This window comes from Chelonoidis abingdonii, chromosome 26 (assembly GCF_003597395.2).
Source record: "Chelonoidis abingdonii isolate Lonesome George chromosome 26, CheloAbing_2.0, whole genome shotgun sequence".
Taxonomy (NCBI): Eukaryota; Metazoa; Chordata; order Testudines; family Testudinidae; genus Chelonoidis; species Chelonoidis abingdonii.
In genome coordinates, this window is record NC_133794.1 from 874,888 (window position 1) to 894,681 (window position 19,794).

At 57.1% G+C, this 19,794-nt stretch overlaps 2 protein-coding genes across 2 annotated transcripts; both read right to left on the reverse strand.

The window, feature by feature from the left end:
* Nucleotides 1-633: 633 nt before the first annotated feature.
* On the reverse strand, nt 634-7,642 carry LOC116825395 (volume-regulated anion channel subunit LRRC8D-like). Its single transcript, XM_032781381.2, has 2 exons — nt 7,567-7,642; nt 634-4,367 (listed from the first exon to the last, which is right to left on the reverse strand). Exon 2 carries the CDS (start codon nt 4,363-4,365, stop codon nt 1,990-1,992), a length of 2,376 nt encoding a protein of 791 aa, XP_032637272.1. The 5' UTR covers nt 4,366-4,367; nt 7,567-7,642; the 3' UTR covers nt 634-1,989.
* Nucleotides 7,643-13,672: 6,030 nt separating this feature from the next.
* Nucleotides 13,673-19,420, reverse strand: LOC116825394 (volume-regulated anion channel subunit LRRC8E). Its single transcript, XM_032781380.2, has 2 exons — nt 19,283-19,420; nt 13,673-16,010 (listed from the first exon to the last, which is right to left on the reverse strand). Exons 1-2 carry the CDS (start codon nt 19,418-19,420, stop codon nt 13,752-13,754), a joined length of 2,397 nt encoding a protein of 798 aa, XP_032637271.1. The 3' UTR covers nt 13,673-13,751.
* Between the last annotated feature and the right edge of the window lie 374 nt (nt 19,421-19,794).

A 19,794-nucleotide genomic window follows, 5' to 3' on the forward strand; every position in this document is an offset into this window, starting at 1 on the left:
CCCCCGCTCACCTCCCGCTTCCTCACTCCACCCCGCTCACCTCCCACCGCCTCACCCCACCCCCGCTCACCTCCCGCTTCCTCACTCCACCCCACTCACCTCCCACTGCCTCACCCCACCCCCGCTCACCTCCCTCTTCCTCACTCCACCCCACTTGCCTCCCACCGCCTCACCCCACCCCCGCTCATCTCTCGCCTTCTCACACACAACCCCGCTCGCTTCTCACCATCTCACTCCACCCCTACTCGCCTCCTCACTCCACCCCCGCTCGCCTCCCATCATCTCACCCCACCCCCGCTCGCCTCCTGCCACCTCACCCCACCCTACCCCTGCTCGCCTCCTCACTCCACCCCTGGTCACCTCCCGCCACCTCACTGCACCCCCTGCTCGTCTTCTGCCACATTTCTCCATCCCCCTGTTCACCTCCTCGCTCCACCCCCACCCACCACTAGCTTCCTCACCCTGCTTCCCCCCCGCCACTTCTCTCCACCCCTACTCACCTGCTCACCCCACCCCCACTCACCTCCTGCATCCTCACTTTCCCGCTGGCAGCCAGACCCCCACCCACTCTCCTCACCCTGCTGCTGGCTGGCCACTCGCTTCCTTACTCCTCTGCCAGGACCCCCCCCCCGCACTGCCACTTGCCTCCTCACCCTGCTGCCGCCTTCTCACCCCCTCCTTGCCGCCTCACCTGCTTCTTAAGCATTGTGTGTCCCACTTGTGTCTCCAGAGAGGCAGCGCATGCAGGAGCAACGGGGCAGAAGGGAAAGGGCTGATGCTGCACAGGAAACTGTCGTGGCCCCAGGGAAACCCCCTGGTTGCTGCATGCGGCCACAGTGGCTGCACTGGAGAAACGGTGCACTAAAACATGACTCATTTTATTTTTAGGTTGGCTTAGAGATTCCCTCACTTGTCCTCATCCCCCTCCCCCTTGCACTTTAAACGTGTGCCTTGTGAAGCTCTAAGATCTTGCTGCTCCCTAATGAGCCCGTGGAACTCACTGCCACAAGGTCTCGCTAAAGCCAAGAACAAAGCAGGTTTGGGTGTTTCCACGGGCAACAGAAACATCCAGAGTTAGAATAGCAAATATTATAACACAGTGGAGTTTAGGGACAGATTTGCTGCTACAGGGCCTGGGCTGTTGGGGGCTAAGAGGAATCTTCCCCCAGGGCCAGGTTACTCCATTGCTGTCTACTGGGAGGCTCCTTCCACCTTCTGAAGCCACTGGTGTCGGCCACTGTAGGAGTCTTGGCTAGAGGGGCCCCCTGCTGCAATCCAGTCTGGCTATTCCTGAGTTTCATGTGAGGATTGCGAGGGGCTGATGTCCACATTGATTAATGGAGCCCCCTCTGGCCCAGAGTCCCATGGTGTAAGAGGAAGTAAGGAGCTTATCTGTGCTGACTTGAGTCATATCCTCACTGCTGCCTCATATCTGGGGGGAAGCACTGGGTATTTTGGGGAAGGTGTCATTCCTCCTCTAGACCACAGGGTGGCCCTGTAGCTTCTCCAAGCAGATCTCCTGGCTTTGCATGTGTAACAAGCTGTGGATCCTCAAGGCAGCTGATCTTCCAGCCGCTGTGGCTTCCGTGTCCCTCCTCCTAAGCACCATTGTCCAGGGAGGCACCATGGAGCTGAGCTGTGCAGGGAGTGCCCATCCCCCCAGCCTGGGCTGCCCCTCTTCAGTTGCCACCCCAGATTGAGCAGCACTCAAGCCCCTTTGTGAGCAAGGAACATGGGCCAAGGTTACCCTAGTTGAGTGGGAGCTAGATTTTGATCTGTGGTTATGACACAGCAGGTGCTGTACTTGGTACAGATGCAGCCAGCTGGACAAGGGGGCTCCATGACCGGCAAGTTCTCCTGCCTGGGCTCAGTCGACTTGCTGTTGCTAACCAAGATTTCCTCCCTGTGCCCTGGAGCTACAGACAAGCCACATAGGCTCCCCAGCTATCCACACACCAGGCAGGGAAGTTTCTGGAGCAGCCGAAGGCCTCATGGGGATGAAGCAGAGATGGGCGTGGCAAGCATCTGCTTCACGCGAGATGGCAGGGTCTCGAAGAGGGCGTTGTCCACGCTCAGCCCGGTCTCCTTAAGCAGGAGGCAGCAGCCTAGCTCAAGTGGGAGTGACTTCAAGGGGTTCCCTGTAAGCTCCAGCCTGGAGAGTAGCACCAACCTCCCGATCTCAGCCGGCACTGTGGTCAAAGCGTTGTCCGCCAGCTGCAAAGACATTAGCTCCAGGCAGGCAAAGAGCTGGCTGGGCAGTGCCCTGATCCTGTTGCCGGTGATGGAGAGTTGCTGCAGCATCCCCAGCTGGCCAATCTCTGCAGGGAGAAGGCAAAGGAGGTTGTGGCTGAGGTCCAGGTGCCTGAGTCTTTTCAGGGCAAACAAGGCGTGGGGCAGAGACTCCAGCTCATTGTGGGATAGCACCAGCTCCTCCAGGCTGCCTGCTGCCCCAATGGAAGCGGGCAGGGTGGTGATGCAGTTGTGCCACAGCTTCAGGCAGGTGAGCTGTGCCAGATGCTGGAAGTCAGCCCCCTTCTCAAGGCTGCGGATGCCATTGGAGCGCAGATCCAGCCTCCGCAGGCCAGTTAAGCACCAGACTGTCGGTGGGATCCTCTCCAGCTGGCAGCAGAGCAGCTCCAGCTGCTGGAGGTTGCTCATCTTCTTCAGGACTCCCAGTGCCTCCAGCTTGGTCCCGTCATTCTGGATACAGAGCTGGCGGAGGTGGGTGGACATAGAGCAAGGAAGCTTGGTCAGCTTAGTCTGGAGCAGCAAAATCTCCAGGCTCCGGAGCTCCCGGAGGGACTCCAGGGCCAGCACATTGGAGCAGAGGTGGCTGGAGAGGTGCAGCCGGCGCAGGTTCTTCAAGGAGTAAAGCCAGGAGGGGATCTTGGTGACATCAGTGAACTGGATGTGCAGCCCCCTGAGCCGTTCCTGCAGAAAGGCCAATGCCATGGGCTCCATCGTGGCTGGGCAGTGATGCAGCTGCAGCTCAGACAGCGCTTCCATCTGGGCGACCTTGGCGGAGAGCTTCACTTCCGCCATGCACTCCAGCCGCAGCACCTCCAGGTCCGCCATCTGATAGACAGCCTGGGGCAGGGCTGGAAGGGCACAGAGCCTCAGCTCCAGACGGCCCCAGGCGTCCCTCCTCACCTGCCGTTGCAGCTCCTCGTAGTCCCCTCGGTGCTCCTGTCTGATCTCCAGCAGCTGGCTCTCACTGGCGGTGGAGAGGAAGATGGCAATCCTCTTGGAGCAGAGCGGGTCATACTGGTCAGCCATGTGCAGCAGGAAGGCCAAGTCATTGTGGACATTGGGGATGGCTCTGAAGCTGCTCTCCTCACTGGCTCGCCTGAAGGAGTACTTCCTGAGTGACCTCCGGAGCAGCCAATAGAGTGTGTAGACCCCCACCAGCCCACTGAGCAGCACCAAAGCCAGGTAGCTCAGCAGCAGCTTCTGCAGGATGTAGGCCAGGCTGTGGGTGCAGGAGAAGGTGGCGTGGCCAGCAAGGTCCCCCAGGCCTGGCTGGCACACATGCCTGAAAGCAATGGTGCCAGCAGAACTGGAGGCGTAGCCCAGCACGGCCAAGAGCTTTGCCACTTTGAACAGTGTCTGCCCCACATAGACCCAGCAGAGGAGGCTGCCAGCTTCAGTGTGCGCCCGGAAGGTGCAGATCTTCTCGAAGAGTGCCTTTGCCTGCTCCCCGTCCTTCCGGTCCAGGATGGCGGCACTGGAGAAGGACACCTGCTCCGCCTGGGAGCGAGCCCCAGTCTGAGAGATCTGAACAGAGCGGGGTTTCATTCTGCCAAGCTTGCTTTCCAAGGGCTGGCAGGCTGTCTCTGAGAGAGCCTTGGTTGTCCAGGGTGACTGGAAGCACTTCCGGAGGATGGAGAGGAACAGCTCAATCCTGGAGGAGGTCTTGGGGTATATGAACCAGAAGTTGTTACAGACCATCAAGAGCAGCGCGTGCAGGAGGGCCAGGTAGGGGGAGTACTTGGAGTGCCACGGCAGCGCCTGGTGGTAGCAGACCTGGCCAATGTACAGGTACTGCTGGTAGTCAAGGTTGGTTGGGTGTCCGCTGTTGGCAGCAGAAAGTTCCCTCCTGGTGTTGACCGGAGTAGTGTCGTGTTCTGGGCCATCCAGAGGCCCTAAGGCAGGTCTGGGAGCCAGGGACCCACTTGCAGCTATGCTGGTCCTGCCGACAGGCAGGCACACCACCTGATCCGTGGAGATCAGCAGGGTCCCTGCGATGATGGAGATGGCCAACATTGCCAGGACCAAGTAGTCTGTGAAGACGTCCCACCAGGGCTTCAGAGTACTGAACGGGGCCCGGCTGTCATTCAAGGAGGCCACTTCTGTCAGGGAAAACATGGCTGATGGGAGGGAAAGAATAAGGGTCAGTGGCTTAGAGGAGTTCTGAGCCTGGGTTGGTCCTTGGGAAGATCCTGGCTCTGCCACAGACTCCCTCTGGGACCTTGGTCACATCACTTCATCTCTCTCTACCTCATTTTTTCCATTTGTAGAATGGGATAATGATCCTTCCTTTTGTCTATTTTATCTGTGAGTTCTTTGGAGAGACTGTCTCTGACTGTGTTTGTGCAGCGCCTGGCATAACGGGGCCATGATCTCAGCTGGGACAGGGACTGTCTCTGACTGTGTGTCTGTGCAGTGCCTGGCACAATGGGGCCATGATCTCAGCTGGGACAGGGACTGTCTCTGACTGTGTGTCTGTGCAGCACCTGGCACAATGGAGCCTCTAAATGCTCCCATAATACACCTAATAGAGAAACAGTTGATGGCATAGAAAGCCTTGAATGTGGTGGTTCACAGTAGTGAAGAGACATGAGGGGTGGGTGCTGGGCTTTCCCCAGGGTCCCCTGTCCTTGTGCCACCCCCCAGACGGGGGCACCCAGAGGCGGGATGACATGCTGCTTCCATGTTTGCTCAGTGATGAGGTCCCACCCTTCTCCTCTTGCCTCTGTCTTCTTGGAGACACTTCAAGGCCTGCTGGTCAAAGAAGCTGAGAACCCAAAACTCAGCTGGGGCCCTGTGATGAAGTGGGAATTTTTTGCTGTATGTTCCCTCCGTACTTTACATCACTAACTAGTGGGGAAAGGGGCCAGCACTCGAGCCCTACGATGTGTGTCTCCCCTTGCTGTCTGGGGTAGAGTGACTAGCTCATTGAAGAACTGGCTGGAAACCAACCCATATCAGTGGCAAATATAAAGAGACAGTGGGAACCCCAGCAGCCAGCATGTCCACAGCCAGCAACCGGGGGGAGTTCCCCACGTCTTCACTTGCCAGTCCATGGCCCCAGCTCAAGAGCAAAGAGAAAGGGGGCAGGTTGCGGGGCAAGTGCTGTAGCCAGGACTCTCACCTGGGTCTGACAGAGAGCGAGCCTGAAATGGAGCCCACAGCCGCTTGGCTGGGTGGGGTGCTGGCTTGGCGAGGTGGATATGTCTTAACCTTTGCTTCTCTGTGCTCACTTCCCGTGCTGTGTAATAGACCCGACTGTTTGTAAAGGCTGCGTAGTGTCACTGCAAATCCTTCCCAGGGTGCCCTGGACGCTGAGGAGTGGGCAAGTCTCTGGCCTAGCATATGTCCTAGTTGGACTCTCCAGGCAAAGCTCATGGGGTGAAACAGGAGGGCTGGAGGCCAGGGGCTCAGTCTCGGAGACAGGGAGGTCACGTGGGCTAACCTAAAGGAAGAGTGGGACCCCTTGGGGCTCTGCCACACTGTAGGGGTCCTCCAAGGCCGTGTTTAAAAGCTGGGGTGTAACAGTGCCAGCCTGCAGTCCCGCCGGGCACCCACTCCTGGGCTTGGTAGATTCAGAACTCTGGACCAGGTGATCCCCTTAATAACAATCTTGCCGCTGTAGCCCTTTTCTCTGTCACCTGCCCAGCAGAGAGAGGGATAAACTTGGCGGAAGAGCTACCCTGCAGTTTGAATGCACAGGAGCAGGAGTGTCCGAGAGGAGGAAATGACACAGCACAGGAGGGGTTAAACGTTGCACTCTGCCTATGGAGCGGTGCCCTAGCGCTATGTCTCAGGGAGGGCGGAGCAGTCACCATCCCATGACTGCTCCCATCCAAGGGATAAAGGACTTACTGCTGCTGCTGGCTCTGGGAGTGGCTCCTTTAGCTCATGAGGCAGCCACCTGGCTTTGCGCTGCTGTTGGGTGGGGGGGTTCAGTCCAGGCTCTGCGTATGAATTGCTGCTCTGTTCACAGGAGGTGGATGTGCGAAGTGCCCAGCTCCTCTTGGGAGAACCAGCCCCCTCTCATGTGGGGCACCTGAACCCAGGTCTCTTGGGAGCCGGAGCCAGCATCAGGCAGCCAATGGAGGAAGGTATTTCACCTCCCAGAGTCTGAGCTCCTGTGCACCCCATCCCTCCCTAGTGGGGCTGAGAAGCCCCAACAGAGCCTTGACAGTCTCCCTGTTAGGCCCCAGGCTGCCCTTGGACTTATGGATCTTCTCCTGCCTTCTCTGCCCTCAGCACAAAGGAGATCGCTCACTTCGACCTCTGATTTCCCTCCATCCTACTCAGATCCACCTCGGTCTCATGCCGGGAGTGTGACCCACTGATATCTGAAAGGCTAGATCTTAGATGGAGTGGTGTAGCCTAGAGTCAGGACTCCTGGGTTCTATCCCCAGCTCTGGGAGGGGAGTGGTGTCTAATGGTTAGAGCAGGGGGGGCTGCATGTCTGGACTGTTGCTGGGACGGTTATTGCTCTAAACCACATGAAGGGCAGTTGGGGGTGAGAGTATTAAATGCAATTCTAACAATTCTTGGCCCTCTCATTAGAAAGAGTTGACAGTGTCCCAGCCAGGGGACGAATCCCCGCGCCTGTCTCACCATGGGCAGCCCAGAGCCATGCTGTGATGTGCCCAGCCTCACACAGGGACGGGCTGGCAGAGCCACGACTCCAGAACCATAGACCAATGCGCTAACCACACGGCTGCCCTTGGCCACCTGCTGACCCAGGGCCAGGCATGTAAACCTGCTCGGATCCCTGGCATGTCCAGTGCTCTGAACAGGATCGTTTTCCCCAACCAGCCAGCAGCTCCTACCAGCTGGAATTATCACCAGCACCCAGGGTGGTGCAGGCGCCTCCCCTCCCCGTGGTGGGGGAAGTGGAATCAGATCCGCGTCTTCATGGGGCCGGATCCCTGTCACCTTGGGACACCCTCTCCAACAGTGACTTTGGCTCTGGCCCCCTTTGGGATTAGCCCAGGGATGCTGGTGGGGGTGGTGGGGTGGAGAATAGAGAAGGAGAGAGAAAGAAGGAGAGCAACAGCCCGTGACCCAGAAGTAAACAAAGTTTTCTCTCCCAGCAGCTAACTAGCTTGAGTTCTTTATGACCCCTCAGCCCTGCTAACCGCTCCCTGCCCCACGCCAATCCTGAGGGGAGCCCCTGACTCATACCCAGCAGCCTCCCCACCTGCTCAGGCCTGATCCTGCCTGGCAGCAGGGGGTCTGGCCCCACTTTCCAGCCCTGGGAACCGCCCCAGAGTACCTCAACCCCTTTCCTTCCGCGCTCTTCCTCTCCTCCTCCAGGCCCCCTCCCCTCACCTGCTGCTCAGCCTGGGGCTGTCGCCTGCCCTAGATCCTTGCTCCACCAAGTCTCTTCTGTACGGGAAGAGTCTCCTCCGGCCGCCCCAATCTTGGCCAGGGGCCTAGCTTGTCCTTCACAGAGCCCTTCACATCCGGCCCGTTGGAGTGGCTCTCTCTCCCGTCTCCATGGCAGCTCCAGAGAGCAGGGGAAGGATTGTGGAAGGAGGGAGCATGACTTCCTCATTTGTTTCATGGGCTGGCTGGGGAGAGCTGTGTTAACTAATGGATCCAGCCAACTCTAATCCAAAGTACTTCCCTCATTAGACCCGCCGCTGGGGTAATGACCACTCCTCCCCTTGGACAGATGGGGAAACTGAGGCACAGAAGGCTGAAGGTCACAAAGCATGTCAGCGACAGAGGATGCAGGTAGTCCTGAATCTCAGTTCCCCATTCTCCAGCCACCAGACCAGGGCCTGGGAGGCAGGATTTCCTGGGTTCTGTGCCCAGCTGTAGGCCCTCAGTGGTCAGTGCAGGGAGAATCAGGACACCTGAGTTCTATCCCTAATGCTGGAAGAGGAGTAGGTTCTAGTGGTTAGAGCAGAGGAGAGGGGGATGAAGGCTGGGAGTCAGGACTCCTGGGTTCTCTTCCTAACTCTGTTGTGGGGGTGGATCCAAGGGTCCCTTCTGGATTGTTTTTATTTCCCTCCCATTTATAACACAACAGACACAGCCTGTGGCATCCTGCCCTCAGCTCCCAGTAGATCCAAAGCGTAACGATTCTCTGCCGAGGCCAGCAGTGAGATTGAGGGACTGTAGAAAGTGCTTTGGGATGGCGCTGCCAGGATCAGGAGCTCAGTCCTTTGGCTAATAGAAAAAATGACTCCAATCCCTAAACGTGCTCTAACACAAACCTAGGGGTGGGATCCAGAGAGGTGAAGAGCTCCCGCTGCTGAGTTCTGATCCACAGACGCCAGGGAACAGGAGACGGGGCTCTGGGTGCAGCTTGCACAGCACTGGCCAACAGATGGTGATGAATAGCCATCTCCAGTGCACCCCAGGGCATGGAAGAGCTAGTGGGGGGCAGGGTCTATTGGGGAGGGGGTGGGGGTGAGGGGGTATGTGTTGAGATGGATGTGTGGGGTGTGTAAGGGCTGTTGGGGGGATAGGGAGCTTGTGTATCTATAAGGCAGAGATAGGGGTGGGAATGGCTTGTGTTGGGGGGTTAGCATCTAAATTCCTAACCCCCCTCCACCCCTAGCCAGTGGCAAAGTGCCCCCTAGGCAGCCACCTTGGGCCTACGTTGAGATGCACCCTCAACCCTGGCCCTAAAGCTCCAGTCCTCTATCCCCAGCTTCCCCCAGCGCCTTCCTGCCGGTGACTCGGAGCCAGGCCGTGAGAGATGAAGCAGGAGGCAGTGGGGCTGGGCCCTGTCCTGGAGTGTTTCCTAGCCGGTTGCCATACGAGTGGGGTGTGGCTGGTTCCTGTCAGATCTGCGGCCTGGCCTGGGGCCCACATGCAGTGTGGGGGAGGGAACAGCTGAACCCCCTGCCCCATCAGATGCCCGCTGAAGGGAATTTGGGATGCAGACAGGGCTGGATGGTGGCGGGGGAATGGGGGTGTAATGCCCCCTGTTGGGTATCCTATGGGATTAGGGAGGAAGACTGGGGAAGAAGGGCTGGGATTAGGGGTGAGCAACAGGATAACTGAAGGGAGGCTGGGGGTGGAGGGAGGCCACAGGGGCTGGGATGAGTTGGTTTTAAGAGGGAGCTGGATACACTGATAAGGGCAGTTGTGTGATGGGGTTGCTGGGGATGGTGGAGAGCAGGGCTCAGCACCCCTGGGTCTTATTGTTACTAATAGCATGTGCCTCAGGGTTACAGCTGGCCACCAGCAGGGTTCAGGAAGGGATTCCTTCCCCACCGCCCCCATGTATTCTGGGAAGATTTTGTTTTAATCTCCCTCCTCTGATGCATCAGAGCTGGAGACAGGCAGTGGGCAGGGTGGGCCAGGATTCTCCCTGTGTCAGGTGCTTGTCTGATGGTTCTTGTGCACGTGCTCCAGGTCCGTTGATCGCCATATGTGGGGTGAGGGAGGAATTTTCCCTCAGGTCAGATTGGCAGGGACCTTGATGAGCTTCCACCTTCTTCTGCAGCATGTGGGTGCAGGTCACTTGCCAGGATTATCTGGGCATAACTCACTTAAACATCTCCCTGCCATTGCGGAGGCCTCAAGCCCTGGTGCACCTCAGTCCCTCCTCTCCTCTGCCTGGCCCTGTGGCACGCAATAGTCTGCAGCCTGCTCTCCTGTGGTACTCTGGTCTCATTACGCAGTTGGGTTTGGTGTGTGGGTTCTGGTAGCCTGTGATAGACAGGAAGTCAGACTAGATAGTCTCCTCTGGCCTGAAAATCTGTGCCTCTCTGAGGAAGGGCAGAGAGGTTGGTGACCCCCTCTCCCCTTGAATCTATGGGATTAGATGGGCGGGGTTAGGGAGAAAGGCCAGGTGAGACCGATGGCACCACGGGCAGTCAGCACCTCTGCACGGCAAGCTCAATCTGATTGCAACTGAACTCAGAGGAAAGATCCCATTGCCGTCGCTGGCTCTACTGAGGGACTGTGGAGCTCTGCTGAGTCAATCTAGTTGGAAAGTTTCAGCCCCCGCTTTTCACATGCATGTCCTGCTGCAGGGGACAGACCCACTCCTGGTCAATTTCCCTTCCTGGCTCTGGCCAGTTTCAGCTTCTCCCAGCACTTGCCACCAGGCTGTTGGATTCAGGAGCCCTGCACTGGGGGGGAGGGGGAATTGCCACCTATTTGAATTGATCTTTAACAGCCATTCCAAACCCCGTGGCACCAGTGCTAGTCCCAGCTTCCCGTCAGTCACCCCACACTCACCCCCAGCCTAGAATGCAGGCTCTATACCAGGTCTCTTCAGGCTCCTCGCCACGGGGAAAAATTGCAGCCAAGCTCCCTCCTCCTCGCCTCCTTCTCCTGTCTCCCCACAGAGCACCACATTCCCCCCCCCCCCCCCCGTGCTTCACAATGCCTAACAGCTGTTTGGTGGCGCTTAGCGCTTTCCAGGAAGGACGGGAGAGGAGCGGGGACATGGCACGCTCAGGGGAGGAGGTGGAGAAGAGGCAGGGCAGGGGCAGGGACTTGGGGAAAGGGGGTGAAATGGGCTGGAGCGAGGGCCAATGCTTGGATGGGAAGAGGCAGGGGTGTGCGAGCACCCACCCGGAAGAGAGGAAGTCAGTGTCGTAGGAGTGAGTGGTGGACAAAGGGGGAGAAGAAGCGAGTGTTGGGTGGGGAGGGTGAAGAGGTGAGCGAGCGAGCGATGGGAAAGCAGGGGGGGTGAGAAGGTGAGCGGTGGGTGTAGGGTGACCAGATGAGAGATGTGAAATTCAGGATGCGTGGGTGGGGGGGCTGGCGGAGCAACAAACAAAAACCAAGAGCCGACGGAGCACAGGAAAAATTGGTGGGGGCTGAGCACCCACTGGCAGCTCCATGCCCCGCCCCCACCGCACCAGCTCGCCTTCACTCTGCCTCCACCTCCCCTGAGCTGCCTGCCGCGTCCTGCTTCTCCCCCCTCCCTCCAGCACTAGCGCCACCAAACAGCTGATTAGCGCAAGCCTGGGAGGGTGAGGTGAGGAGGAGGAATGTGGCATGCTTGGGGAAGAGGCAAGGCCAGGGCATGGATTTGGGAGGGATCCAATGGAGGAGGGAGGGGCAGAGTCAGGGCAGGGCTGGGGTGGCGTTGGGGTGGGGGACCATGAGCCCCCTCCACCTGTGCGCCAGAGGGCAAAATATTGGGACAATTCGCGTCCTGACCGAACATCGGTTGGGATGCGGGACAAACAATATCGGGACAGTCCCGATAAAATTGGGATGTCTGGTCACCCTAGGTGGGTGGAGGACTGAGGAGGGACGCAGCAAGGCCACAGGGGGCTGGGAGATGAGGAAGGGCATGGGGCCGTGGGGAGCAGGAAGGGGGGGGGACCTGGGGCAGAGTGGGGTGGAGCCTGGGAGGAGTGGGGGTGGACTGTGGGCAGGGCTGATGGCACCCCAATGTGTCCTGATATTTTAATGTTGTGATCTGGTCACTCTACTTCCATCAGTGGGGTTCAGGGGTTTTACCTGCCAGATGCAGCCTTGCTTAGATACCAGCCAGCCTCAGGGAGGGGAAGGTCTGATACACCAAGTATATCCAGAGCGATCACAAGGAAAGAGAACATAGGTTTTCGGACAGAGTCTTACCTATGCCTCTCAGTGTGACCTAGTGAATAAGGCACTGGACTGGAATTCGGGAAGCCTGCCTTCAGTTCCTGGCTGTGCTGCTGATCTGCTGTGTGACCTCAGGCAAGTTATTCCCTTCCCCGTTGCCTCAGTTTCGTCTCTCACCCTTTTTTCGTATGACCATGCACTTGTTGGAGCAGGGACTCTTCCTCACTAGGTGTCTGTGCAGAGCTTGATGCAATGGAGCCTCTGATTCTGGACAGCACCCAACACGATGGGGGCCCCAATCGTGGTTGGGGAAGGGGTCTGTGCAGTGGCTGGTGCACAGGGGGCCCCGATCACATTGTGGGGGCAGTGTTTGGGCAGCAGCCAGCACAATGGAGGTTCTGCTCTGTTGGGGCCTTTACCCATTACTATGATAATAATGATATCAGGTCCGGCCCATATGTCCTCTGGCTCCAGGACAGAGCTGATGGGGGTTCTCCCATAACTGCAGAGTGTCGTGCCGCTGGCTACCGGGCGAGAACGGTCCAATGTTGGAGTTCCTAGGAGTGCTCTCCCGGTTCTGGGAGCAGCTGCCAAGGAGGCTGGGACATTGCTCAGACTGGGGTTTCTTGGAGTGCTACACCCAGCTTGGTGCAGAGATAAAGGCTATTTGCACAGGTCAGATTTCAAACTTCTCCCCTCCAGCTGCACAGAGCCAGGGCCCTGATTCAGGCCCACTGCTATTAACAGGTGTTTCGATTGCCACTCCCCCCATACATCCTTTAATATAAAAAAAGGGCTCGATCCTGAAATCCTCCCATGACCTTTGCCTGAGTAAGGGCTCCAGACTCAGATACATGCAGCCCAGGGGAATCAGTGCCCTACTCAAGACCCATCTGAAATCCAGTCACAGAGAGGTGTGACTCAGGGGAGGAGCCCATGAGAGCCATGTCATTGGTGGAGAAAACCATGCAGCAAGGAGGGGGCATGTCACAGCAGGAGAAGCCACACTCAAAGGGGGAGGGGTCAATGGGAGCCACAGCCACCTATCTCAATTTGTATGATAAGCACATACCACACCTAGTGGCAAAACCAGCTTCTCTTGGTACTGTAAATCCATTAGATGCTTCAACCCAGTAACACTCCTTCCCTGCTCCAGGGCAGATAACCCACAAAGCCAGCTGCAACCTTCCTTGGGAATGTGGTTACAGCATAGTGGGTGTGGGCTGGCGAAATTGAGACGTGACCAAACACTAATGAAATTCAATCCTAATGAGATCTTGGCCTTGGTGACATCTTGTGACAATGAGTTCCACTGGCTAATGATGCCAAAAAGGCATCCCTTTGTATCAGTGGGTTAGGTGGAGCTGTGGAATGAGGAAAGACTCTCCCATGGTTAAAGCCACAGCAAAATTTCCGTTAAACACCCACATTTGCATCCTCTCTAGATTACCCATCAAATTGGCCTGGAAATTCATAAGATAGACTGTGGGATGGGGTATAGTTTATGGGGCAGTGACCAAGGTGTGCCGGAGATCTAGCACGTTAAAACATGAGCTATTTACACACACACACACACAAGCACACAAACAAAAATTACCCTTTTTTAAAAGCAATAAACGCTGCTTGTTAATAACACTAAAAAATAAGTATAAATAGAGTCATTTCTCCCCTGCAATCCAGGATACAACATGGCAGTCCTGACATAGAGGATCACTGACTGTACAACAATCCTGCCATACAGGATCACTGACTGTGCACACTTGCACTGAGATGAAAAGTTGAGCCCCTCTATAGCCATGGCCAGGAGGGACGATTCTTTGGTAAGACTTGGTGTGAGATCTCCCAGGTGCCTTTGCAGCTCCAGCCTAGGAGCAACACGTGCACTGGAGAGGAACACAGCAGGCACTTCCCAGCTCTAGTCATCCAGGAGAGTCTTTCTGCAGGTGACCAAAGAGCCTGCCCCTGCTGCTGACTGTCCCCTCTTCTTATTCACTCTCCATCCTCTCACGGATGTCCGTGGGCAGCGTCTCATACAGGGTGCTCTCCACCACCAAGCCACTGCGCTTGAGCGCCTGGCACCGCCCGATCTGAGGCGGCAAGGCCTCCAGACGGTTCCCCTTCAACTCCAGCTTGCTGAGCAAGGAGAGGTTACCCAGGCGGGGGGAGAGGGTGGAGAGCTTGTTGTGACCCACCATCAGAGTCTTCAGCTTCTTGCAGAAGAAGAGCTCATCAGGCAAGGTCTCCACTGAGTTGGAGGAGATGGCGAAGTACTGGAGATTCTGGAGCACACCTACCTCTGGGGGGATAACCTGGATGCCATTGTTGGAGAGATCGAGGCAGCGGAGCTTGGTGCAGAGGAAGAGCTGGGAGGGCAGGGTCTCTATTTTGTTGCGGTTGAGGTATAGCTGCTCCAGGCCCTTGAGCTTCCGGATGTGCTCGGGGATATAGGCAATGTGGTTGCTCCAGAGCTTAAGGCAGACGAGCTTGCGGCAGTGCTGGAAGCTGAGGATCTCCTCAATGGAGCGTAGCTGGTTGTCTTTCAGGTCCAGCTCCTGCAGGTTGACCAGGCTGAATACGGCATGGGGGATGCGCTCCAGGTTGCAGTTAACCAGCTCCAGCTCCCGCACATTGACCAGCTTCTTGAGGTTGTTGAGCGTCACCAGCTTGGTGCCATCGTTGAGGATGCACAGGCGCTGCAGGTGAGCTGAGACATCAGTCACGCTGGGCGGCACCTTGGAGATGTTGCTGTGCAATGAGAGCACCTTGAGATTCTTCAGCTCCCGCAGGCTCTCCAGGCCAGACGCCTTCCCCAGTTCCTGGCTGAAGAGGCCAGAGAGGTGAAGCTCCTCCAGCCCGCGCAGGCTGTAGACCCACAGCGGCACATCCTTGATCTCGTCAAAGGTGGCCTGCATCACTTTGAGGTGGTCCCGCAGGAAGACCAGGGAGGCAAATGGCAGCTTGATGGGGCAGTTCAGCAGGGAGAGCTCCTGGAGGTGGACAAGCTGGGCCACCAGTGGTGGGAAAGTCACATCCTTGAGCATCTCCAGCTTCAGGGCCTCCACCTCGGTCAGTTCAAAGACTGTGTCAGGCAAGCCGGACAGCATGAAGAGGTGGAGTTCCAGGCGGCCCAGGGCATTGCGCTGCAGCTTCTGACGCAGCTTCTCCTCCGTCCATTCATGGTTGAGGTTGAGCTGCTTGAGCTTGCTTTCGCTGACCTCGGAGAGGAAGACAGCAAAGCGCTTGGAGTAGAGGGAGTCATACTCGTCGATCAGATAAAGCATGAAGGCAAAGTCATTCTTGACGTCGGGGATGTCGCTGATGCCCGTTTCCTCTCGCACATAGCGGAAGGAGTACTCTTTCAAGGGCCGGTGGAAGAGCCAGTACAGCGTGTATAGGCAGGTGAAGCCGTAGACGCCCAAGAAGCAGATGTAGCAGATGGCCAGCTTGGAAAAGAGGTGAGCCTTGGTGTGGTTGCAGCAGAAGTGGTCATAGCCTGTCATGTCCTCCATCTCCACTCTGCAGGGCACGATGAAGCGGATGTTCTGCACCAAGGCGGCATTGTAGGCCGTGATGATCAGGAACTTGAAGACCTTGAGAACCGTCTGGCGCATGTACATGGTATAGAGGATGTCTCCCTCCTCCACGTGCAGCCGGAACTTCTTCACTTTCTCAAACAGAGCCTTGGCCTGCTCCCCTTCCTTCTTGTCCAGCAGGCTGACCGCAGGCGTCTCCGCTACCTTCTTCTCGGAGATGGACTGGACAGGCTGTAGAGCAGGGTGGGGCTCGGGCATTTCGTCCTTGATGCCCTTCCTCCGCTGGTCTTCCTTCTTTGAGCTCGTCCCTTCCTGGTTCTCCCCAGAGACCTCGGAGAGGGCCCGGGTAGTCCAGGGTGAGTCAAAGCACTTGCCGAGGATGGAGATGAAGTGCTCGATCTTAGAGCTGGTGCCGGGGAACTTGAACCAGAAGCTGGCACAGACCATGAAGATGAGGGTGTGGATGACCACCAGGTAGGGGAAGTACTTGGCATACCAGTGCAGAGCTGTCTCGTAGCACATCTGGTTGATGAAGCTGTACTGCTGGATGTCCAGGTTGTTGCGCAGGCCGCTCATCTCCCGGGAGGACAGGGGTGTGTCTGGCTCCGAGGCATTGAGGCTCTTCCTGGTGAAATTCTGGCACGTTTCGTCAGAGAGGGGGGCACCAGCGGGGGCATGGTTGGGAAGGCAGATGATTTTGTCCTGTGTCACCTGGGGATATGGCCACAGAGGGGAACAGGTGAGGAAACCATGGGGGATACTGATTCACACCAGCTGGGGATCTGACTCCACTGATTCCAATAGAGCAATGGCTGATTTACATCTGCTGTGGACTCCCATGGAGCTATGGCCAATTGACACCCGCTGGGGGTCTGGCCCTGCATGTCATGCAATGGTCCATGCACAGTTCTGCCCCCTGAGCACTGACTGCAGGCTGCATTCACGCATACGTCAGGGCAATAGTGATAACAGGGGCACCGAAGCCTTGCCCAACCCAGGAGCCCGGGAGTAGCTTAGACACTCCAGCACCCAATGCAATGTCCATGAGAAAGAAGCCAAGGGTGGCCCCTAACTGCCACCCAAAGTAGGCTGCACCCCAGCCAGCACACCCTCAGTGCAGAGGTGCACCGTGGGAATGCTATGGGTTCAGTGACACTTGGTGTGCTGGGTGTTGCAGTCTCAGGGGCTGCACCTCTGGAGCAGCAGCGGGTACGACCCATTCTGGGACAGAGGAGACAGTGTCCAAGAAGCACAGTTGGTGGTGAGGAAGCATGTCTAGTAGTTAGAGCTCAGGTGCTTGGAGTTAGGCTCTATCCCTGGCTCTGGGAGGAGTGTGGGGTCTAGTGGTTAGAGCGGGGGGGGCTGTGAGCCAGGTCTTCTGGATTCTCTCCCCAGTTCTGGGAGGGCAGTGGGGTCTAATAGCTCAGACCAGTGGGGTGAGGAGTCAGGACTCCTAGGTACTATCCCTGGCTCTACCACTGATTCTCTCTAAGACCTTGGGCTGCTCTCTTTAATCTGTGCCTCCATTTCCACCTCCATAAAATGGGCATTATACCAACTCCAGGGAGGCAGCAAGTTTCGAAAGCACCTGGGGAGGCTAAGACAAATGGGACTAGAGAAAGGCAATGAGATGCTAGTTCATGCTGGCATCTTACTTCACAGCTAGAGAGCAGAAAGAGCGTCCCATGAGCTCAGCCTGTGAATGCGTGCGCTGCACCTGGAACACCCCAATCCCATGAGGAGCTCCTGTGATTCAGGGCCCATGCTAAGCCAGGCCCTCGCTAATCACAACCCAGGAGTCCTGACTCTGAAGGGAACAGGCCCTGCCGTGATGTTGTTAGGTAGAAGAGCAGGGGAGGGCGAGTGGCAGGAAGCAGAGACAAGCTGATCAAGGTGCTGTAAAGAATTATTGCCCCTCATTCTGCAGAGCCCGAGCTGGCCCAGTGGCATGCAAAATAAAATCCACCAGCCCCTGATTATTGCAACCCCAGGACCATGTGACTTACTGTTACAGAAGCTGTCTTTCAGTCCCTGGTTCTGAGCAAGCCAAACCCACCTGTGCAGTGTAGGTGACATTCCCCATCTGTGGGTGACCAACCTCCTACTGTGCCAGCTGATGGAGCTGCTCCTTCAGCTCAAGCAATAGAGTGCTGTGCTGATGGTCCCAGTTTCAGCAGGGTCTGAACATATGCATACAGGGGATTTGCTTGAGGTCACACCAAAAGTCAGTGGCAGAGCTGGGAATGAAACCCAGGAGTCCTGCCTGCCACTACTGCTGCTCCGCTGCCTTCACCATGCCTAGATCCCATTCCTCTCACAGAGCTGGGGACAGAACCCAGGAGTCCTGACTCCTCACCCCACTGGTCTAAGCCTGTAGACCCCACTGCCCTCCCAGAGCTGGGGAGAGAATCCAGAAGACCTGGCTCACAGCCCCCCCTGCTCTAGCCACCATCTCAAGGGGGTTTCTATGTACTTCTCTGGCAGATCCCACCATCCCCTGGCATCTCATTGGTTGGCAGTGTGGCAGGTGCCTGAATGGTTAACTCAAGAGGGGGCCAGCAGGGAGCTAATCTCACTCCCATCCTTCTCCCAAATGGCCCTGGAGCTTTGCCTATGGGACTCATTGCCACGGATATTCTCCCTGTTGCCACAAGAGACAGATGATGTAACAGGGCTGCTGCCTTGTGCACCTGCTGCTTGGCTTCTGTATGGACAGACTCCTCCCCATAATATCGGGGGGGACCATCATCTGGGGGTGACCAAGCACCTCCCCAACCCAGTGATGATGACAGACCAGCTTAAAACAGGGCTGGGTGGAGGAGGGGTAGCTCATGCAGGGGGAAGAGATGGGGGGGTCATTCTCCCATCTCCCCCAGTTCCATCCCAGAATGCACAGCTTGCTGGCCCATCAGCTAACCACTAAAATTCAAATCCAGCATTTATGAGGTGGGGTCTAGTGGTTAGACCTGCAGGGGTGGGGCGGGGTGGGAGTCAGGGTTTTGTTCCCAGCTCTTGGAAGGGAGTAAGAATAAGGGGGAGGGGCTGGGAGTCTGGACTCCTGGGTTCTATTCTCAGCTCTCTTTTCCCCCACGTGAATCAACCCACTGGGCCCATCTAGCTCAGCAGCCTGTCTTTGATCAGGCTCACACGAGACGGGCTCATGTCATCTCAACCCCTTTCATTCCTGTTGCTGAGCCACAGCCTTTGCGCCCCACCTTCCTCCCATTTCCCAGGGCAGCCCACGATCCAGCCGCACCCCAGACATGCTGGGGCGAGCTTCCTGCCTGGGCGTGGATCCCCTGCAGCGACGTGGCAGCACCTGCACTGATACAATACCTCCTGGGAGGACTAGCAGCTCCAGGGGAGGCAGACACCTCCAGATCGGGGGAAGGGTGCAAACTCCATCTTAGGATCTGTATTGATGGCCCTTAACCTTCCCCCTGCTCCCCTTTTCCTCGAGCCCTGGGCCCACCCTCTCCTCTCCCAGCAGGAAGGTGGCATTCACCCACCCAGCCGTTCAGAGCCAAACCCCAGAGGTTCTGACCCAAAGTTCCCAGTTCCCTAGGGGTGCATCTTCCAGCTGCCTCACGTCACACGGCCGAGTGCCTGCTGGGATGTCCCTCCCACAATGCAACAGGGCATCCACTGTGGACAAGGGACTCAGTTTGCCCCAGCAGTGATTTGACAGGCAGAAGGGGCACAGGATAAGGGGGGTTCTTCCCAGCCAGGTGGCTTCTCCTCTGTTTCCACTCTTGCCCTTGGCCAGTTTGTGGGATCTGCATCATGCTATTATGGGCACTGGACTGACTGGCATGAGCACATCACCTGGCTGCTGGGGATAGAACTTTCTACTGCTGCTGCTGGAGATTCTCCTTCAGCTCCAGAGAGAGGAGGATCTAGAGGTCCCAGGTCCTATCCCTGCTGTTGCATGGGTGGAGTCTCACAGAAGGTGGTCCCAGCCCACATCCCAGCCCAGTACCCACCTGCAGGGTGCAGCCAAAGACCCCGATCATGAGCATGGCCACTGTGATGTATTCAGCCAGCACATCCCACCAGGGCTTGAGCACCTTGAAGGCCGGCTGCTGGTCCGTAAACTGCTTGAACTCAGCTACAGGGATCATCCTGTCTGCAGAGAGAAGGTGGGGTTAGGCTGGTGGAGGCCTCTCCTCCCTAGAGACCCCAGTTCAAATCCCAGCTCAGGTCCAGTGGAGCCACTTCTGGGTTGGGGCACAGCCCCCCAACAGCCTGAGACAGGAGAGCCCTGTTCTGAAAGTGGAAGTTCCAGGGCGGGATGTCGGGAGGCAGAAGGGGATTACTCATGTCAGAAATTGGGCAGGACACCAGGAGCCACACCCTGACTCCTGGGAAGAATGGCCAGTCTGATAACCACAAAAGGTCAGTGCGTCGGTCTCATGCTGCAGTGCAGCTTTGGGGCCAGAGCTGACTGTGAGGGGGGAGCCCCCACCCCGCTTCCTGCAGAACAGCTCCCTCTAGT

Coding starts and splice junctions, on each gene's coding strand:
- LOC116825394 (XM_032781380.2), bottom strand. CDS start 19,420: ATGATCCCTGTAGCTGAGTTCAAGCAGTTTACGGACCAGCAGCCGGCC. Junction 16,011..19,282: donor TCTTTGGCTGCACCCTGCAG/GTGGGTACTGGG, acceptor CCATATCCCCAG/GTGACACAGGACAAAATCAT.
- LOC116825395 (XM_032781381.2), bottom strand. CDS start 4,365: ATGTTTTCCCTGACAGAAGTGGCCTCCTTGAATGACAGCCGGGCCCCG.